This window comes from Labeo rohita, chromosome 24 (genome assembly GCF_022985175.1).
Source record: "Labeo rohita strain BAU-BD-2019 chromosome 24, IGBB_LRoh.1.0, whole genome shotgun sequence".
NCBI lineage: Eukaryota > Metazoa > Chordata > Actinopteri > Cypriniformes > Cyprinidae > Labeo > Labeo rohita.
The window spans coordinates 29,524,311-29,539,233 of NC_066892.1; the positions used below are offsets into that span (position 1 = coordinate 29,524,311).

A 14,923-nucleotide genomic window follows, 5' to 3' on the forward strand; every position below is an offset into this window, starting at 1 on the left:
AACAACAGTGGCAACTTTTTAAAAGTTTATATCTTGCAATTCTGAAGTTTCTACGAATTCTGTTGCAGTATTCTGAGTTTACATATTTTTTTTAGATTTTTTAGATTTCATTGGGAAACAAAGTCCAAATTGTGGGATATAAACTCAGACTTTTCAGGGGAAACAAGTCAAAATTGTGAGATAAAAAGCAATTACCTTATTACCTTTTCATTATTTTTATTTTATTTTATTTTATTTCTAAACAAAATTTTGAGATGTAAATCATGAATTCTAAGGAAAATGAGTCAGAATTGCAAGACAATTGCCAAAAAAAAAAAAAAAAAAGTGATAAATTCAAAAGGTTAAAAGGTCAAGAATTTGGAATTGAAAAATAAATAAATAATAAGAATAAGAATAAGAATAAGAATAAGAATAAGAATTATGAGTTTACATTCTGTGATTCTGACTTTTCTAAGAAAAGTTGCACTAAGAAGTGTTGCACAATTCTGGGTTTGCATATTACAATTTAGATTTCATTGGGAAACAAAGTCCAAATTGTTGGAAATTAACTCACGTTAAAAAAAAAAAAAGGCAAAATTGTGAGATGAAAAAATTTGCAATGACCTTTATGTATTTTCTTTAGGTAACACTTTATTTTGATAGTCCACTTTAGACATTCTACTTACAGTAAGTAACTTTGCAACTGCATGTCAACTAGTCATTAGAGTAGACTGTCTGCTTAAATCTGTTGGCAGAAGCTTCTATACATATGAGCAACTGAAACAGTGCATCTTACAAGTATGTCTACCGGCTTCAGATTTTAAAAGATTTTATCGGAAGTGTTGTTTGGAGGAGGCGAAACCATAATGTCAAGACACACCAGATTTAAAGAACTCGACAAAATAAACTTTTTTTTTTTTTTTTTGGTCCAGGATGTTTTGACATGTAAACACTGAGAACGGAAGCAGCTCTGTGTTGTAGACGGCAGGTGTAAGGCGAGAGTGATGGGAATGTCAGATTGCCGATGTTGACATGCTGGCTCTCGTCGCGCCCGTAGATTTGTAAACACTGCGGTCGGCGCAGGGCCTCATTTAGAGAGTATACTTCCTCATTTAGTTGTTTCCTTACTTCTTGAAACCACTGCGAGGGGACTGTCAGATTTCTGACACCGCTAATTATGAAGAGCTCCAAAGTTTTACAGTCACGTGTTCAGAGGATGTTTGCTCCATTTAAAAGTGTGGTACTGAACTGCTTGAAATCACTTTAGATATGCATTTAAATACATTTGACAGATATTTAACACATACAGCTTTTGTTAAAAGATGAAGAATATCAGAAGCGACTCACTGGAACTCCTTGTGGTCCGTCAGCGCCCGGCAGCCCGGCGTCTCCTTTCTCTCCCTAACAAACAAACAAAAACACATGTTGACCAACATATTACATTTTTCAGATTGTGGCACTCAGAATCACGTTTAAAATGAGTAAGTTTAGAAACACTCAGAATAAAGTTAATGCTCCTTGAAGGGTTTGAAGTTAAACGAGAAGCGTATTTTCACATGACAATTAAAGCGGCGTTGTGTTTGTTTTCCTGCCGAGCGCCAACTCTCACTGGACACGTAAAAACACAGCCTTTCAGTGCAAAACACCAGCAATGCTGGAATTTAAACAATTTATGCTCCACAACATCATAAAATAAGACTTTGATCGTCTTTTCTATTTCCTTAGTTTTCAGCTCTAATAAGATGCACTACAAACACAGCTAAAATCATTTTCTTCATCAGTATTTTTGATCTATGACTATGTATATCAAAGTATATTACATATATCACAATATTCTAAAAACTATGCATGTACACTGTAAAAAATAAAAAACAATTTGTTGAGTCAGCTTAAAATAATTTGTTACCCTGCTGCCTTAATATTTTAAGTTCAGTCAACTAAAATAAGTTTAGTCAACTTGAAATGTTAGGTTGTACTAAGTAACATATTACTTAGTGTTTACTTGTGTTTGCTAAACTTAACAGATGGGTAAGTAACCCAGCTGCCTTAAAATTTTAAGTTGATTCAACTCAAATATCTAAGTTGTCACTTAGTATAATTTAACATTTCAAGTTGAATCAACTTTTTCTGAGTTAACTGAAGCCAGGTTACAAATTATTTTAAGTTGTCTCAACAAATTGTTTTTTTCAGTGTACTTGTAAATCAGAACTGTGCAGGATAATAACATTTTACAAGTTTTCTAGTTATACTACTACATATGATGCAAACACTGATACAAAATTCGTATTTAGTATTTTAATGCTTAATATTTACAGTAGTATTTTCTGTTTAAAAAGTATATTCAAATGAAAACTTATTCTATCAAATCGTTTTTCGTAAATAAACGCAAATTTGAAGTAAAATATAAGATAATATAAGATTAATAACAATAATATATGATGAGACACGTTATACACGTTAACTTTATAACAAGTTATAAAGAATAATTCTTGAAACATTTTTAAAAGGAGAGAGAGAGACTAAATGTCTTATGTAATGGCAGTGTAAATGTATCTAGTCTAAACTGATCTTCTCTTAAGGAAGTTTATAGCTACTGGAAACAGCACAAATATAGTTTAACAAAGTGCTTTTCTTCAACTCAGTGTTCAGACACAGCAGAAGACAGTAACTGGCTGGCCAGACGAAGAGTTTCATGTCCCACTATAGCAGACTTTGATCAAAGTCGCTGCTGGAGCCACAGGTGAAGAGGAGGCAGACGAGTTCAAGAGTCATTGCCCTTAAGCAAAGAACAAATGTTTGCCCTCCATGAAAGATTCAAGTACATTCACTCACACTTTAGTGCTTTGTGGAGCGCTCTGAAAGAGAAACGAAGAGTTGTTTTTCTTTTTTGTTGTTGTTGAAGAGCTCGGCCTTCCAGGACACATAAAACATCTAAGCAAGCAAACCTTTCATTAGAAGAGCAGCGAGTCTGTTAGAGAAAACATAAATGTGGATTGCGGCAGCCTGTGGAGCTGGACCCAATAACTACTCTGACTCTGGCCTGACATCTGTAGGTGTGTGGGGTACATAAAACATGTTCTATGGTGAGCAAACATTCAAAGCGTACAGTTTGTGGAAAAGATGTCTCAGACATAAAACTACACAGTCCGTCCCTCTCATGTATGGCCAATTTTAACACATGCATAATGTCCAGACGACAAAATGTATGTGCTATAAATGTTGCCTTTCTCTTGCTGAGGTATCATGCATGTCAAGCCTAGGCTTGTTGGAAAAAACGTGCATTTACACCGTTTCTGCAAAATTATATTACATTACTTATTGCACGTTTCGCAATATTTTCAAAAGGAATGTCCAGTGAGCGGCACTAAAAGTGCATTTATTTTCATCGGAAACAGGTGAACATAAATCTAGCAATGATCTATTTGATTGATCACAAGTGCAGCACTGTACCGGGTGCGCTACCGAGCAAGTTTACCATGTCATAAAAGCCACACATATGGAGCTGGTTGTGTGATATGTGACCCTGGACCACAAAACCAGTCATAAGGATCTATTTTTTGAAATTAAGATAAATAAGCTTTCCACTGATGTATGGTTTGTTAGGTTTGTTGGTCGAGATACAACTGTTTGAAAATCTGGAATCTGAGAGTGCCAAAAAATCTAAATACTGAGAAAATCACCATTAAAAATTAAGTTTTGATATATTTACGGTAGGAAATTTACAAAATATCTTCATGGAACATGATTTTTACTTAATATCCTAATGAGTTTTGGCATAAAAGAAAAATCAATCATTTTGACCCATACAATGTTTTTTGGGCTATTGCTACAAATATACCTGTGATACTTAAGACTTAAGGTTTTGTGCTCCAGGTTACATATAAACATCAAAATGTATTAGTTTACAAATCATGCACTATGGTAAAAGTGTTCTGACCTCATAATAAAGTATTGTGCAAGAATTTGCACAAAAAATAAGGCTTTATTAATCAATAATCTAACATAATATAACAGGTCAGTGTTTTACTATTTTGAAATGTCCGGTCTCATTGATAGGTACCAATACATAACATTTTCAGGTACAAAACACACATTTTAATATGTTTTTTGGGCACTTTTTTTTAAAATCTAAAACATAAACCTTCTTACGTATTCATAACTGAAAAATGCCAAATATTTATGACTCGTTTGTATCATAAAGATATAGATGCACTTTTATGATTTTATGATTTTTATGATGTTTTTAGATCCAAACATAGTCATTTCATAGAATAGAAATCTAAAGAGTATAAAAAGGAATATAAAACATAACATATAATGTATAATGTACCATTTTAGTAACAAATTAGCATTGAAAGATGTTTTGAGTAGTTTGCTGAAGCAAACACTATAGGCTACTAAGAATGTGCAAAATATGCACTACAAAATATGCAACTGCAAAATCTAATCTAAAAATCTAGTGAAAAAAAGTCTAAAAATGGACAGTATAAAAATAAAATACTGTATGAGCTTCACACTGATGTGCTATTGCTTGTGCACTACAGGTTCCTAAGTCCACCCACATGAATCATGTCTGTATCACATAACCAGATGTTCATCTACCTTGAAAAGTATATAGTCCTATCTCAAAATGAAGATTTACAGGCTCAAACAAAACAAGCATTTAACTGAAGAACAACCTACACATTTCCTCTTAAACCCTCTGGCCTGAAAATATATCCCTGTAAACATTTCTGTTCTTCAACAGAAGGACTGATCAAAATTAGGTGTAGGATAATAAATACTGACAGTATATATTATCTAAAAGCATTTATTTATACTGACAGCATTTATTAATGCCATGAATACCGTCCATAATCACAGACAAGACAAACGTATCCCTAAAACAAATTTTCCGCCTCAGTAATTGGAAAATCACCCTCTGACAAAGGCACTTTCTCTACTTTTTAAGAAATCCTGTTGCCTTGTGCCAAAGTTTTCAGCCAGCGCTGCACTCAGTGGTTTGGACATAAGGGTCCTTGTAAGACGTCCGCTTGTCTGTGACTTTCATTGAAAATATTCATTTATTTGGAGAACATATTAGAGAACATCAACTTTGGCAAAAGTATTTCATAACTTTATTCATTTAAAGAACCACTGTATAACTTTCTTTGAAATGTATTTCTTTAAAATGCATTTATTTTTATACTAAGTATAGTTCAAGTCTATTAACATATTTACTGACATATTGCTTGAGACTTACTGATATAAAAAAAAATACAAAAGTTGTAATTAAACTTTATTTGGAGTACTATTTGTGCACAATGCACATTTCTTAATATTAAGCCTAAAATCTATTTTAATGTCATTATTGATGAGGATTGTAAGATCTTTAAATCATATCAGTCTTTAAATGCAAAATATTTAAGGTGCACCTAAAGTATAATGCAATAGTTTCACTTTAGCACAATCAAATATACTGCTTCTGCACAATTAAAGTGCATTAAAGGAGAAGTCCACTTCCAGAACAACAATGTACAGATAATGTACTCACCCCCTTGTCATCCAAGATGTTCATGTCTTTCTTTCTTCAGTTGTAAAGAAATTATGTTTTTTGAGGAAAACATTTCAGCATTTTTCTCCATATAATGGACTGATATGGTGCCCCGAGTTTGAACTTACAAAATGCAGTTTAAATGCAGCTTCAAACGATCACAAATGCGGTTGTAAATGATGCCAGCCGAGGGAGAAGGGTCTTATCTAGCGAAACGATCGGTTATTTTCATAAAAATAATACAATTTAAATAATTTTTAATCTCAAACGCTCGTCTTGTCTTACTCACCCTGAACTCTGTGTATTCTGGCTCAAGACAGTTAGTGTATGTCGTAAAACTCAAATCGTATTTTCTCCCTCAACTTCAAAAATCATTTCAAATTCATCCTACATCGCTGCAGAAGTACAGACACAGTGTTTGCAAAGTGAACATGCAAAGAAGATCAAACACCCTTAACAAAAAAGGTCAAACAGCAATATAAGACGATTTTGAAGTTGAGGGAGAACATGAGATTCAACATACTCTAACTGTCATGAACCGCAACAAAAACAGTCCAGGCAGAGTAAGACAAGACGAGCGTTTGATATTACAAAGTATATGAATTATATTATTTTTATGAAAATAACCAATTGTTTTGCTAGATAAGACCCTTCTTCCTTGGCTGGGATCGTTTAAAATCGGGGCACCATATCAGTCCATTATATGGAGAAAAATGCTGAAATGTTTTCCTCAAAAAACATAATTTCTTTACGACTGAAGAAAGAAAGACATGAACATCTTGGATGACAAAGGGGGTGACTACATTATCTGTAAATTGTTGTTCTGGAGGTGGACTTCTCCTTTAAGTACAAAATGAGTTGTTCCACTTTAGCAGACTTTAAATATACCAGTTTAGTATACTAAAAGTACAATTGCAGGGTTTTTTTAAGTACATATTATGTAAATGTTTTTGTAGTATACTTAGCATGAAATAAATGTATTTTAAATACATTTTAGTATATTTATTTTTCACTAGGGCAGACCCAGAAAAATACTAAATCCAAATAATAAATTACTGTTTTGACCATTTTGAAAATTGTGTTGGCCAGTGGGGGACCTTTGAGTCAAAAACCCCACTGATCTAGACATTTGGCCCTTGTCACGTCGTGACTGCACAATTGCAGACTTTCGTGTCTCGGAGGTGTCGGTTTTGATATAACTATCCACATTCTCACAGCGTTTCTGGACTAAACTGATTTAGACATATAATTTCAGGTGTATGTTGTGCCAGAAACATGAAAGAAGACGGCTTCTTCAAAACTCTGTTTTCCAAAACATCACTTATATTCCTGTAAATCTACAGTGTTGGTGTATGATTAAACTGGTGGCAAAAACATTGTTGGTCCCATGTGAAATATAGATGAAGTATCCAGCTCAGTTGCAGAATTTGGGAGGTCAGCAGAGTTTTAAACAACTGGTTTTGAGCTGTATATTATTGATAAGTCACCGTATTTTCCTTAGCAGTCGTTATTTACAGCTTGTTTAAAAAGCGCAGGTCCCTGATTCTGAGAGCCATATCAAGCAGACTAAACATTTCTGTGCATTTAATAAAGCTTGATTGTACTAGTGCTGTAAAATGCACCTGTTTATGTTCTCTTCACCAGTCTGACCGAGCGTTTGCACAGCTAAAACAATATCCACCACCACCCGGACGAGTGCGTTTCAACAAAAGTGTCAAGATTGGTTTGTCATGAAGGACAAGATGGATGCTGCTTTGCAGAGCTCTAGGCTTTACATGAAAACTGTTAAAATGCTAGGCACAGGAGATTTGTCCAAGTCTGCCAAATCTATAGAACTTTACATTTAAAGAGAGTAAATTTGCTGTAGTATCATGTAGTCCATGAGAAATCCCCACTATTAATGCACAAACATAGTCAAGTGGCCATTCAACACTGAAGACCAGAACTAACTATAATCCTATTTCAACTGAGTGCAATAGTATACAAGAACATCTCTGTTCACAGCTGAAGCTCTTGAGCCCAGGCAATTTGTGAAATTTGCTGCACAATTCATACTGTATTAACATCCCACACATAGATGATGTGGACATACACTGACAGACAGTGTTTTATTACACTGTGCTCCTACTGTTAAACAATCCCAGCCAGCTGTACACACATATGCTTTATGCATTTACTGCTCTAGTAAAAGCATACTAGCAGTGCTGAATCTGTAAGAGTAGCAGTAAATGCTTGAACCATATATGCTGTTCATTAGCCAATGGTCAGACATCGTCTGACATTTGTACACAAACAAATGAGTGAAGAGAGGATCTGACATTAAAGCCAGTGCATCTCTGAAACTGTCTGTGTGGGCGTTTACTGTAAAAAAAAAAAAAAAAAAAAAAAAAAAAAAACACTGCAGAGACTCAATTAATCAGAACTGTAGGAGTTTTACTCTTTGCTGCATAAATCTATCTACCATTATTTATTTATTTATTTATTGTTTTTCTGTGATGTGAGTCCTTCAGAATAATGTATGAGCGTGTGTGAGCGTGTGTGAGGGCTGTGAATGTTCGCAACACATAATCACATGTGTTTGTTTACATGTGTGCATGCAATGCGGTATGTGATCTGATTCTGAAATGGACTCGAGACGTTCCGAAACTATAAAACCTCAGCAGTAAAACCCAAAGGCCACATGAAAGTAACCAGAGAGGACTGGTTATCTACAGCTCCGCACCAGAGGACCCTCGCAGGGACTGAAGAGCGGGCATGAAGTTTTATATGGATCTGGGGAGGCTTTTGTGGTCTTTTAACAGTCCTGAAATCCTAAAAGAGAAGGTTTTTGACCCAGTTTGGGGTTATCTGGGGATTTTGTTCTTCTACTAAAGTTAGGAGCTTGTTTTAAAGAGTTACAGCATAATTGTTAAAAATCAAAAAAGTGAGAAGTCCTCTGTTTGCAAGCCTGGAGTGTTAAAATTTACAGCAGAGTGCAGTAAACGCAACCAGAATGACTCAATCTGATGCTGACGGTACATAAAAAAGACATTTGCAAGTAAACTCTTGTTTTCTTTGAATGGTCTAATAAACAGCAAGTTGCATATTTCTGAGAAATAATCAGGAAAGGAGTAGCAGAAGCACAATAAGAGATGAAGGGGGAATGTAAAATAATTTGAATAATAAAAAAAGATGATTTACTGTTGGTAAAGCACATTAAGAGACTAAAAAATTATAGGCAAACTTGATATATGTTGGTCTAGCAAGTCATTCATCATAGTTTCTACTAAATGCATCTGAGAAGGATTTATAGTAAGGTGTAGAAAGTAAATCTCAGAGGTTTGTTTGAGAAACTTGGTCAAAGTCTATGCATATATATATAATATATATATAATTTCATTGATGTGTAAGGATCTCTTGTAATTGTCCAAACATTAAGAATGTTGTGTACGCATAAATTCATATTAAACATTTAAATTAGGTGATTTTAGTGTTGTTTTTTGTTTGTTTGTTTGTTTGCTTTATACTCAAATGAATTCATTTCCTTAACATGCTTAACTTTTTTTTTCAGATGTTTTTAGTAATAAGTGTTTAGAAACAAAGTATTTGCATTTATTTTAAGTTTTTGTAAATAATGATCTCATATTTTTGTTTTATAATTTCAGAGTTGCCTTCTTAAAAGTAATTAGCAGACTTATTTTTCTTGTAAATTGCATAAAACTGATAAAAATGATCTTAAAATATAATTTACTTAAGCATGCTGTGTCATTGATTCATATTTTAACCATAAAAATTAGATATATTATTTTTATTTTAATGCAGCTATTCCTATTATTGGTCGCAACACATGATGAGTGGTCACTCAAGATGACACAAAGGCCTTATATCATTAAGTATCTATTTAAAGAGATGTGTGAAAAGTGCAGCACATGGCATTAACTGCAGTCATTTGTTTAGCCCCAGTTATTTCAGAATTTTGCCCAATCCTGGCTGCTCAACTGACCCTTCGCAGGGAGTTTGATCAACAGGCGATCTGACCAGTCATAACGCCAAATACACTGTTTTGTCCGACAAACAAACCAGACAGGAGAGTAGATTAAAGTCGGTGGACTGAACTTGAAAAATGGTGTGTATTGACGTCTTTTTATAAGTGAAACAAGATCCCTTCTGATGTTCATTCATGTTTATTTTGTACTATAACTAGTAAAGATGAAGAAATGATTGATTCATGTGCTGGCTGAACTGAGATGCTACAGCGATCTGTCAGGACACATTAAATAGCCACAAAACAGTATTTGTTGTTTGAATTTCTTTTTAAAAATTACAAAATTTAAACACATACACTTTGTTTCATACCAAAAGTAACCAGCTCTGTCTTGTATGTCGGCGTGTTGTCAGTGTCCTTTCTGCTCCGTAATGTATTTTTCACTGCATGAGAACATGACGTGTGGCATTAGTGCCATGGTTTGTCGGACGTAACGACAGTAACTAAGGGGGGCGGGTCTTTCCAAAGGGTCAATTTAGAGTAGTGGGAGGTTGCTGGTTCAGGTTCTGAGATCACAGCATGAACATCTTTCTTACAGTAGAAAATCAAATCTGGAGTTTGTGCTTGACTGCAGGGTCAGAATTAACATTTTCCCTATGGAGAGCATTTATTTTACTTTGCTTGGCTGTGGAATCTGGTATAATAGATTAAAATTGTTATTAATAAATAAATAATAAATTACCAATGAATGCATAATTACCAAACTAAAATTATATGCGCTAAATTATTATTATTTATTATTATTATTATTTTGCATTTTTTTGATAAACTGTCTGAAATGAGCATTAAATTGCATTAAAATCTGTTCCATTGATACTAAAATAAAGTATTTTATGTATATAAACCATCAATTGAATATAAAAGCACAAAAAACGTCAATCTGGGACATATATCTATAATGGAAAACACTCTGCAGTGGTCACACCACAGGATATTTCAAATTCAGTCAAAAGTTACAAGCACAGAATTGGCCACCTAAACAAAACAAGCTACCTTTCCACAAAAGGTCACTATGAAATTTACAATAAAAATAAATAAAACATGATATCCAAATGTGGTAACTACATACCAGCCATTAAAAGCGTTATTTTGTTTCCAAATTTGAAAGAGAATTACAAACCTGCTTGATGCTTCCATGAGTCATTGGCAAATTGCTATATGATGCAAAGGAGAATCTTTTTTAATGCATTTGAACCAATTTTTAACTGAAAAAAAAAATGCACTCAGAAAAGTTAGTTGTCACGTTATTGACCCATAGTCAAAAGACATGGCAGCCTGCCCTAACAAAATTGTCATGACATTTAGACTAAAATCTACTGTTATTATACCGTTGACTTTTACTTGAATCTAAAATAGTGTAGCTATTACATAATTATCATGCTGTTAGAATTTTGGTTTTGAAGACAAAATGAACAAAAATGATCCGTCGTATTATGGAGTGCACATCTATGTCACATTAAAGGTGAACATTTGAAGCATTTTCCAAATTGTCTCCATAAAGTTGTTTACAAAATCAAATACACCTCTGGCATTTCCTGTCTGTGGACTGTTTAGACTATATTTAGAACATACATGACATTTTGCACACAGAGAATAAACGAATGTTTTGAACCGTCTCCAAAGAAAACCATGTCACTCGGCATCATCTCACCAACCCATTCCAGCATGTGCTACCAGAACTAATATTTAGATTCATTTGTCAGCCCACTAGAAAATGTGTTGACAGATTCAGTTTTTAGCAATAGAGTGCGTATGAAATCTACATGAGCTGACAGCAGGCTGGACATTAGTCTCATTCAAAGCAGCGACTGAACAAACACAAGCATTACGTCATTGCTACTGAACGCGTAGTTCAGCTGAATCCTCACACAGCGTGTTACAGAAAACAGACGGCGTTCAGCAGCTCTTTTAGATGAAGTGTGGTTGGCCGAGGCGGCAGCCGTGGATAAAGATTACAGGACACGTTTGACACGATGAACACGAGCCATTAATGCTTTTAGAACTCAATAACACAACACTTTTGTTTCTAATTCAACAGGACGTTCATGTTTTGACCCCTCAATGGCCATCCATCTGTTGTCGTCCATTTGAGCACTGAGAGGCGTTTCATTACATCTGAAGCATCATTTATAATTCCAGGTGTACGTCTATACATCTATTCATGAATATCCAAACAAGAGTCCAGGTACTATTAGGTTTGGAGCGCTGAATCAGCTGGCATTTGTGCCAGCACAGAGTTTTAGCCTGTCAGTCAGGCTGATTAATGTCTGTACTGATTAACCATTGCTTTGGTCTCTGCCAGCGGAGAACGAATAGAGTCAAACACCGTCCACAAACTCACTTCAGTGCTAATGGCAGGTGAATTTACCGGTCATAAATATTCCTTACTGACCAGGAAACTTTATTTGCATTACTGGAACGGTCATTTAAAGCATTAATTTAATGTAATTAATAATGTTAAAATGCAAAGCATTAAAGGTTTAATGACTCCTGAATAAGGGATTTTCAGTTCAAGCTTTGTTTTTCTCCCACTTTTTGCCCTTACTAAATTGTGATTTAAATCATGCCATGTCAAATTTTTTTTAAAAAAGTACAATTGTTTAATTTTCTGTTTTATTTCCTCATTCATTTTATGTTGTGGAAAGTTTAACTATGAGTACAGTACTAATTGAAAAGCTTGGGGTTGGTGAGATTGTTTTTAATGGTTTTGTCTCTTCTGCTCACCAAGGCTGCATGTATTTGATCGAAAATGCAATAAAAATAATGAAATATTATTGGAATCTAAACTAGCTGTTTTCTATGTGGATATCTGTTAAACTGTAATTGATTTCTGTGATGCGCAGCTGAATTTTCAGCATCATTACTCCAGTCTGCAGTGTCACATGATCCTTCAGAAATCATTCTAATATGCTGATTTGCTGCTCAACAAACATTTATGATTATTAGCAATGTTGAAAACAGTTGTGCTGCACAATATTTTTGTGGAAACTGTCATACATTTTATTTTTCAGGATTCACGGATGAATAGAAAGTTCAAAACAACAGCACTTATTTGAAACCGAAATCTACTGTAACATTATAAATGTACTTTTAATCCATTTATCCTCACTGCATCTTTGCTGGATAAAAGTATTAATTTCCTTCAAAGTAGCGAAAAACCCTAAAGATGATTAATGACCTCATCAAAATTCCACAGCTTTCCAGACAATTTATTTAGGTTTAGCGATTCATTTCTTATACATTTCTGAATGGTACCATGTGAAGAACATTTTTCACATTTTCTTCTTTCTGCAGTCAAATATACATTTCTTTTTCCTACGCAAAATGATGAAGATTTCAGACCACGTTGTCTAATTTGCAGGAGAGGGTCATTAGTCTTGCTTAATCAAGATTGTATAAGTTCACAGACAAACAGTGAACATTGTTTGGACTCGGCCGTTGTAATTGCGGCGTATCTGAGCCACACATGACCGTAAAGGACTGAGCGGCTGTTTGGTTCCTGTAAACTATTAAACGGTGCAATGTTCCTTGAAACTATATCAAGGCAAACGCACTTTATTTATTATCCCAATGGCATCTAAGTAGAACCTCAAGACCAGATGATGGGTAACTAGCTTGGGCTCTTTGGTTATGCTTAATACTCAAAAACTGAAGCAAAGCATTATGAAATAAAAGCATGTAGATGTACAGCGAGTAGGCATGATTTCAGTGCCGCAGATAGAAAAAAGCATGTTTAACATTAACGACGGCAGCTGTGAACTCCGGTTCAACAAAAGAGAGCCATTACTGCAATAGCTGTCAACCCACACGCAGAGAGAACGGCTCTTCTCTGAATTACACTTCAGATCCCCTCATTACAATAACAGGAAGGGCGTCGAGTTATACTGCAGTGGACAAAGCTGCTTTCCAGAAGCAGCAGAAAGCAAATGGCCGTATCTGTCTTTTATACACTTGACCGCAGAGAGCGATAATGAGAAAGGCAAAGAGTTTTTTCTAGAATTACACCGGCTGAGAGTGAGCTGGGCCACATTTTACAGCCTTCACTAAAATGTCTGAACCGCTTGGTGGAATAAATATAGCTTTCGGCGATCTCTGATAGCACACTTTTTCATTGGTCTTTCAACGATACAATGGCTAACATATAGTAGTTGGACCTTATTTCAAAATTAAGAATAAATAATGCTTAAATATTCAAAATATTAATAAATAATAGTATAATAATAATAATAAAATATTTTTAGAATTTTTTTTTTTATTGTAGATTTTTAATTATGCATAGATCTCATATTTGCTGAATGAAATCCAAAACTTATTTCTTATTAAATCTGCTGTTCTAATTTTAAAAATAGCACCAAAATATGATGCATTTTGTGGCATTTTTGCTTTCGACAACCATTTATGTGTTGAAGTCAGCAGAAACACAGCACGAACACATGATTCATGTCTGAAATTACAATGATTTGATCAATTCTCAATCAATTTTCACATGTATGATATTATTTGATGCCTAATCCTAATTTCAAGGTCAGAATTGTGGCCGGCGACAGAAGAAAATGCAAACATGATTCATGTTTTCTGCTTTTTCTGCATCCATACAGACGGAAAATCACATATTTTGTGAGAAAACCTTATTTATTTATAAACTCGTAAAGTTCTCTGACATTAAATGGAGTTTTTGAAAATACTTTTCCTTTGCAGATTATAAGTTAAACGATACATTTTAAATAATTCTTTTGACAATAAAAATGATACTTTCTGACATTTGAATTTCTGTTATTTTGATAAGTGCATTATAGCTGATATTTAAATATAATTTGAAAAATCTTCATTCTTGATTTGTGACAAACTGATGGAAAGTGTTAATTATATATTTTAAATGCAAGTCTGTGTTAATATATATATATATATATATATATATATATATATATATATATATATATATATATATATATTGTATAAATGCTGTTAGCAAGTACACCCAAGCACAAATATATAAAAATACAGATCTAAAAATACAAAAAGAGTTTAGCATGTCTAACTCTTCTATTCTGACATACTGCAGCCAACTTTTTTTGTTCACTTCTTTTTTCATTTCTGTGTATTAATGCTAAAAAATGTCTTTTTATAACTCAGAGTTGTCACGCTGAATAACTGAACATGACAGGAGTTCACACTAACACTGTAAATGTAATTAATGACTAACCTCTCCAAACACCCACGCCTGACAAATGTCTTTATTCTGTTGGCCTATAAATATCTGTGTATTAATCTCATAATATGCATTAAAGCAATCTGGAAAGCCTTTGCAGTAACAATGAGTTGAATCTTCACACACAAGAATACTAAGAGTACATTACTATTATAAAACAATCGGAGTGACACTGCAC

General features: G+C 34.1%; 1 protein-coding gene across 1 annotated transcript in view; it reads right to left on the minus strand.

The window, feature by feature from the left end:
* Positions 1 to 14,923, minus strand: part of si:dkey-225n22.4 (collagen alpha-1(XXI) chain) — a 49,826-nt gene that overhangs the window by 17,495 nt on the left and 17,408 nt on the right. The window contains exon 17 of the mRNA XM_051098215.1: positions 1,327 to 1,380. Within this exon, the coding sequence (XP_050954172.1) occupies positions 1,327 to 1,380 (54 nt within the window). The remainder of the gene's footprint in view (positions 1 to 1,326; positions 1,381 to 14,923) is intronic.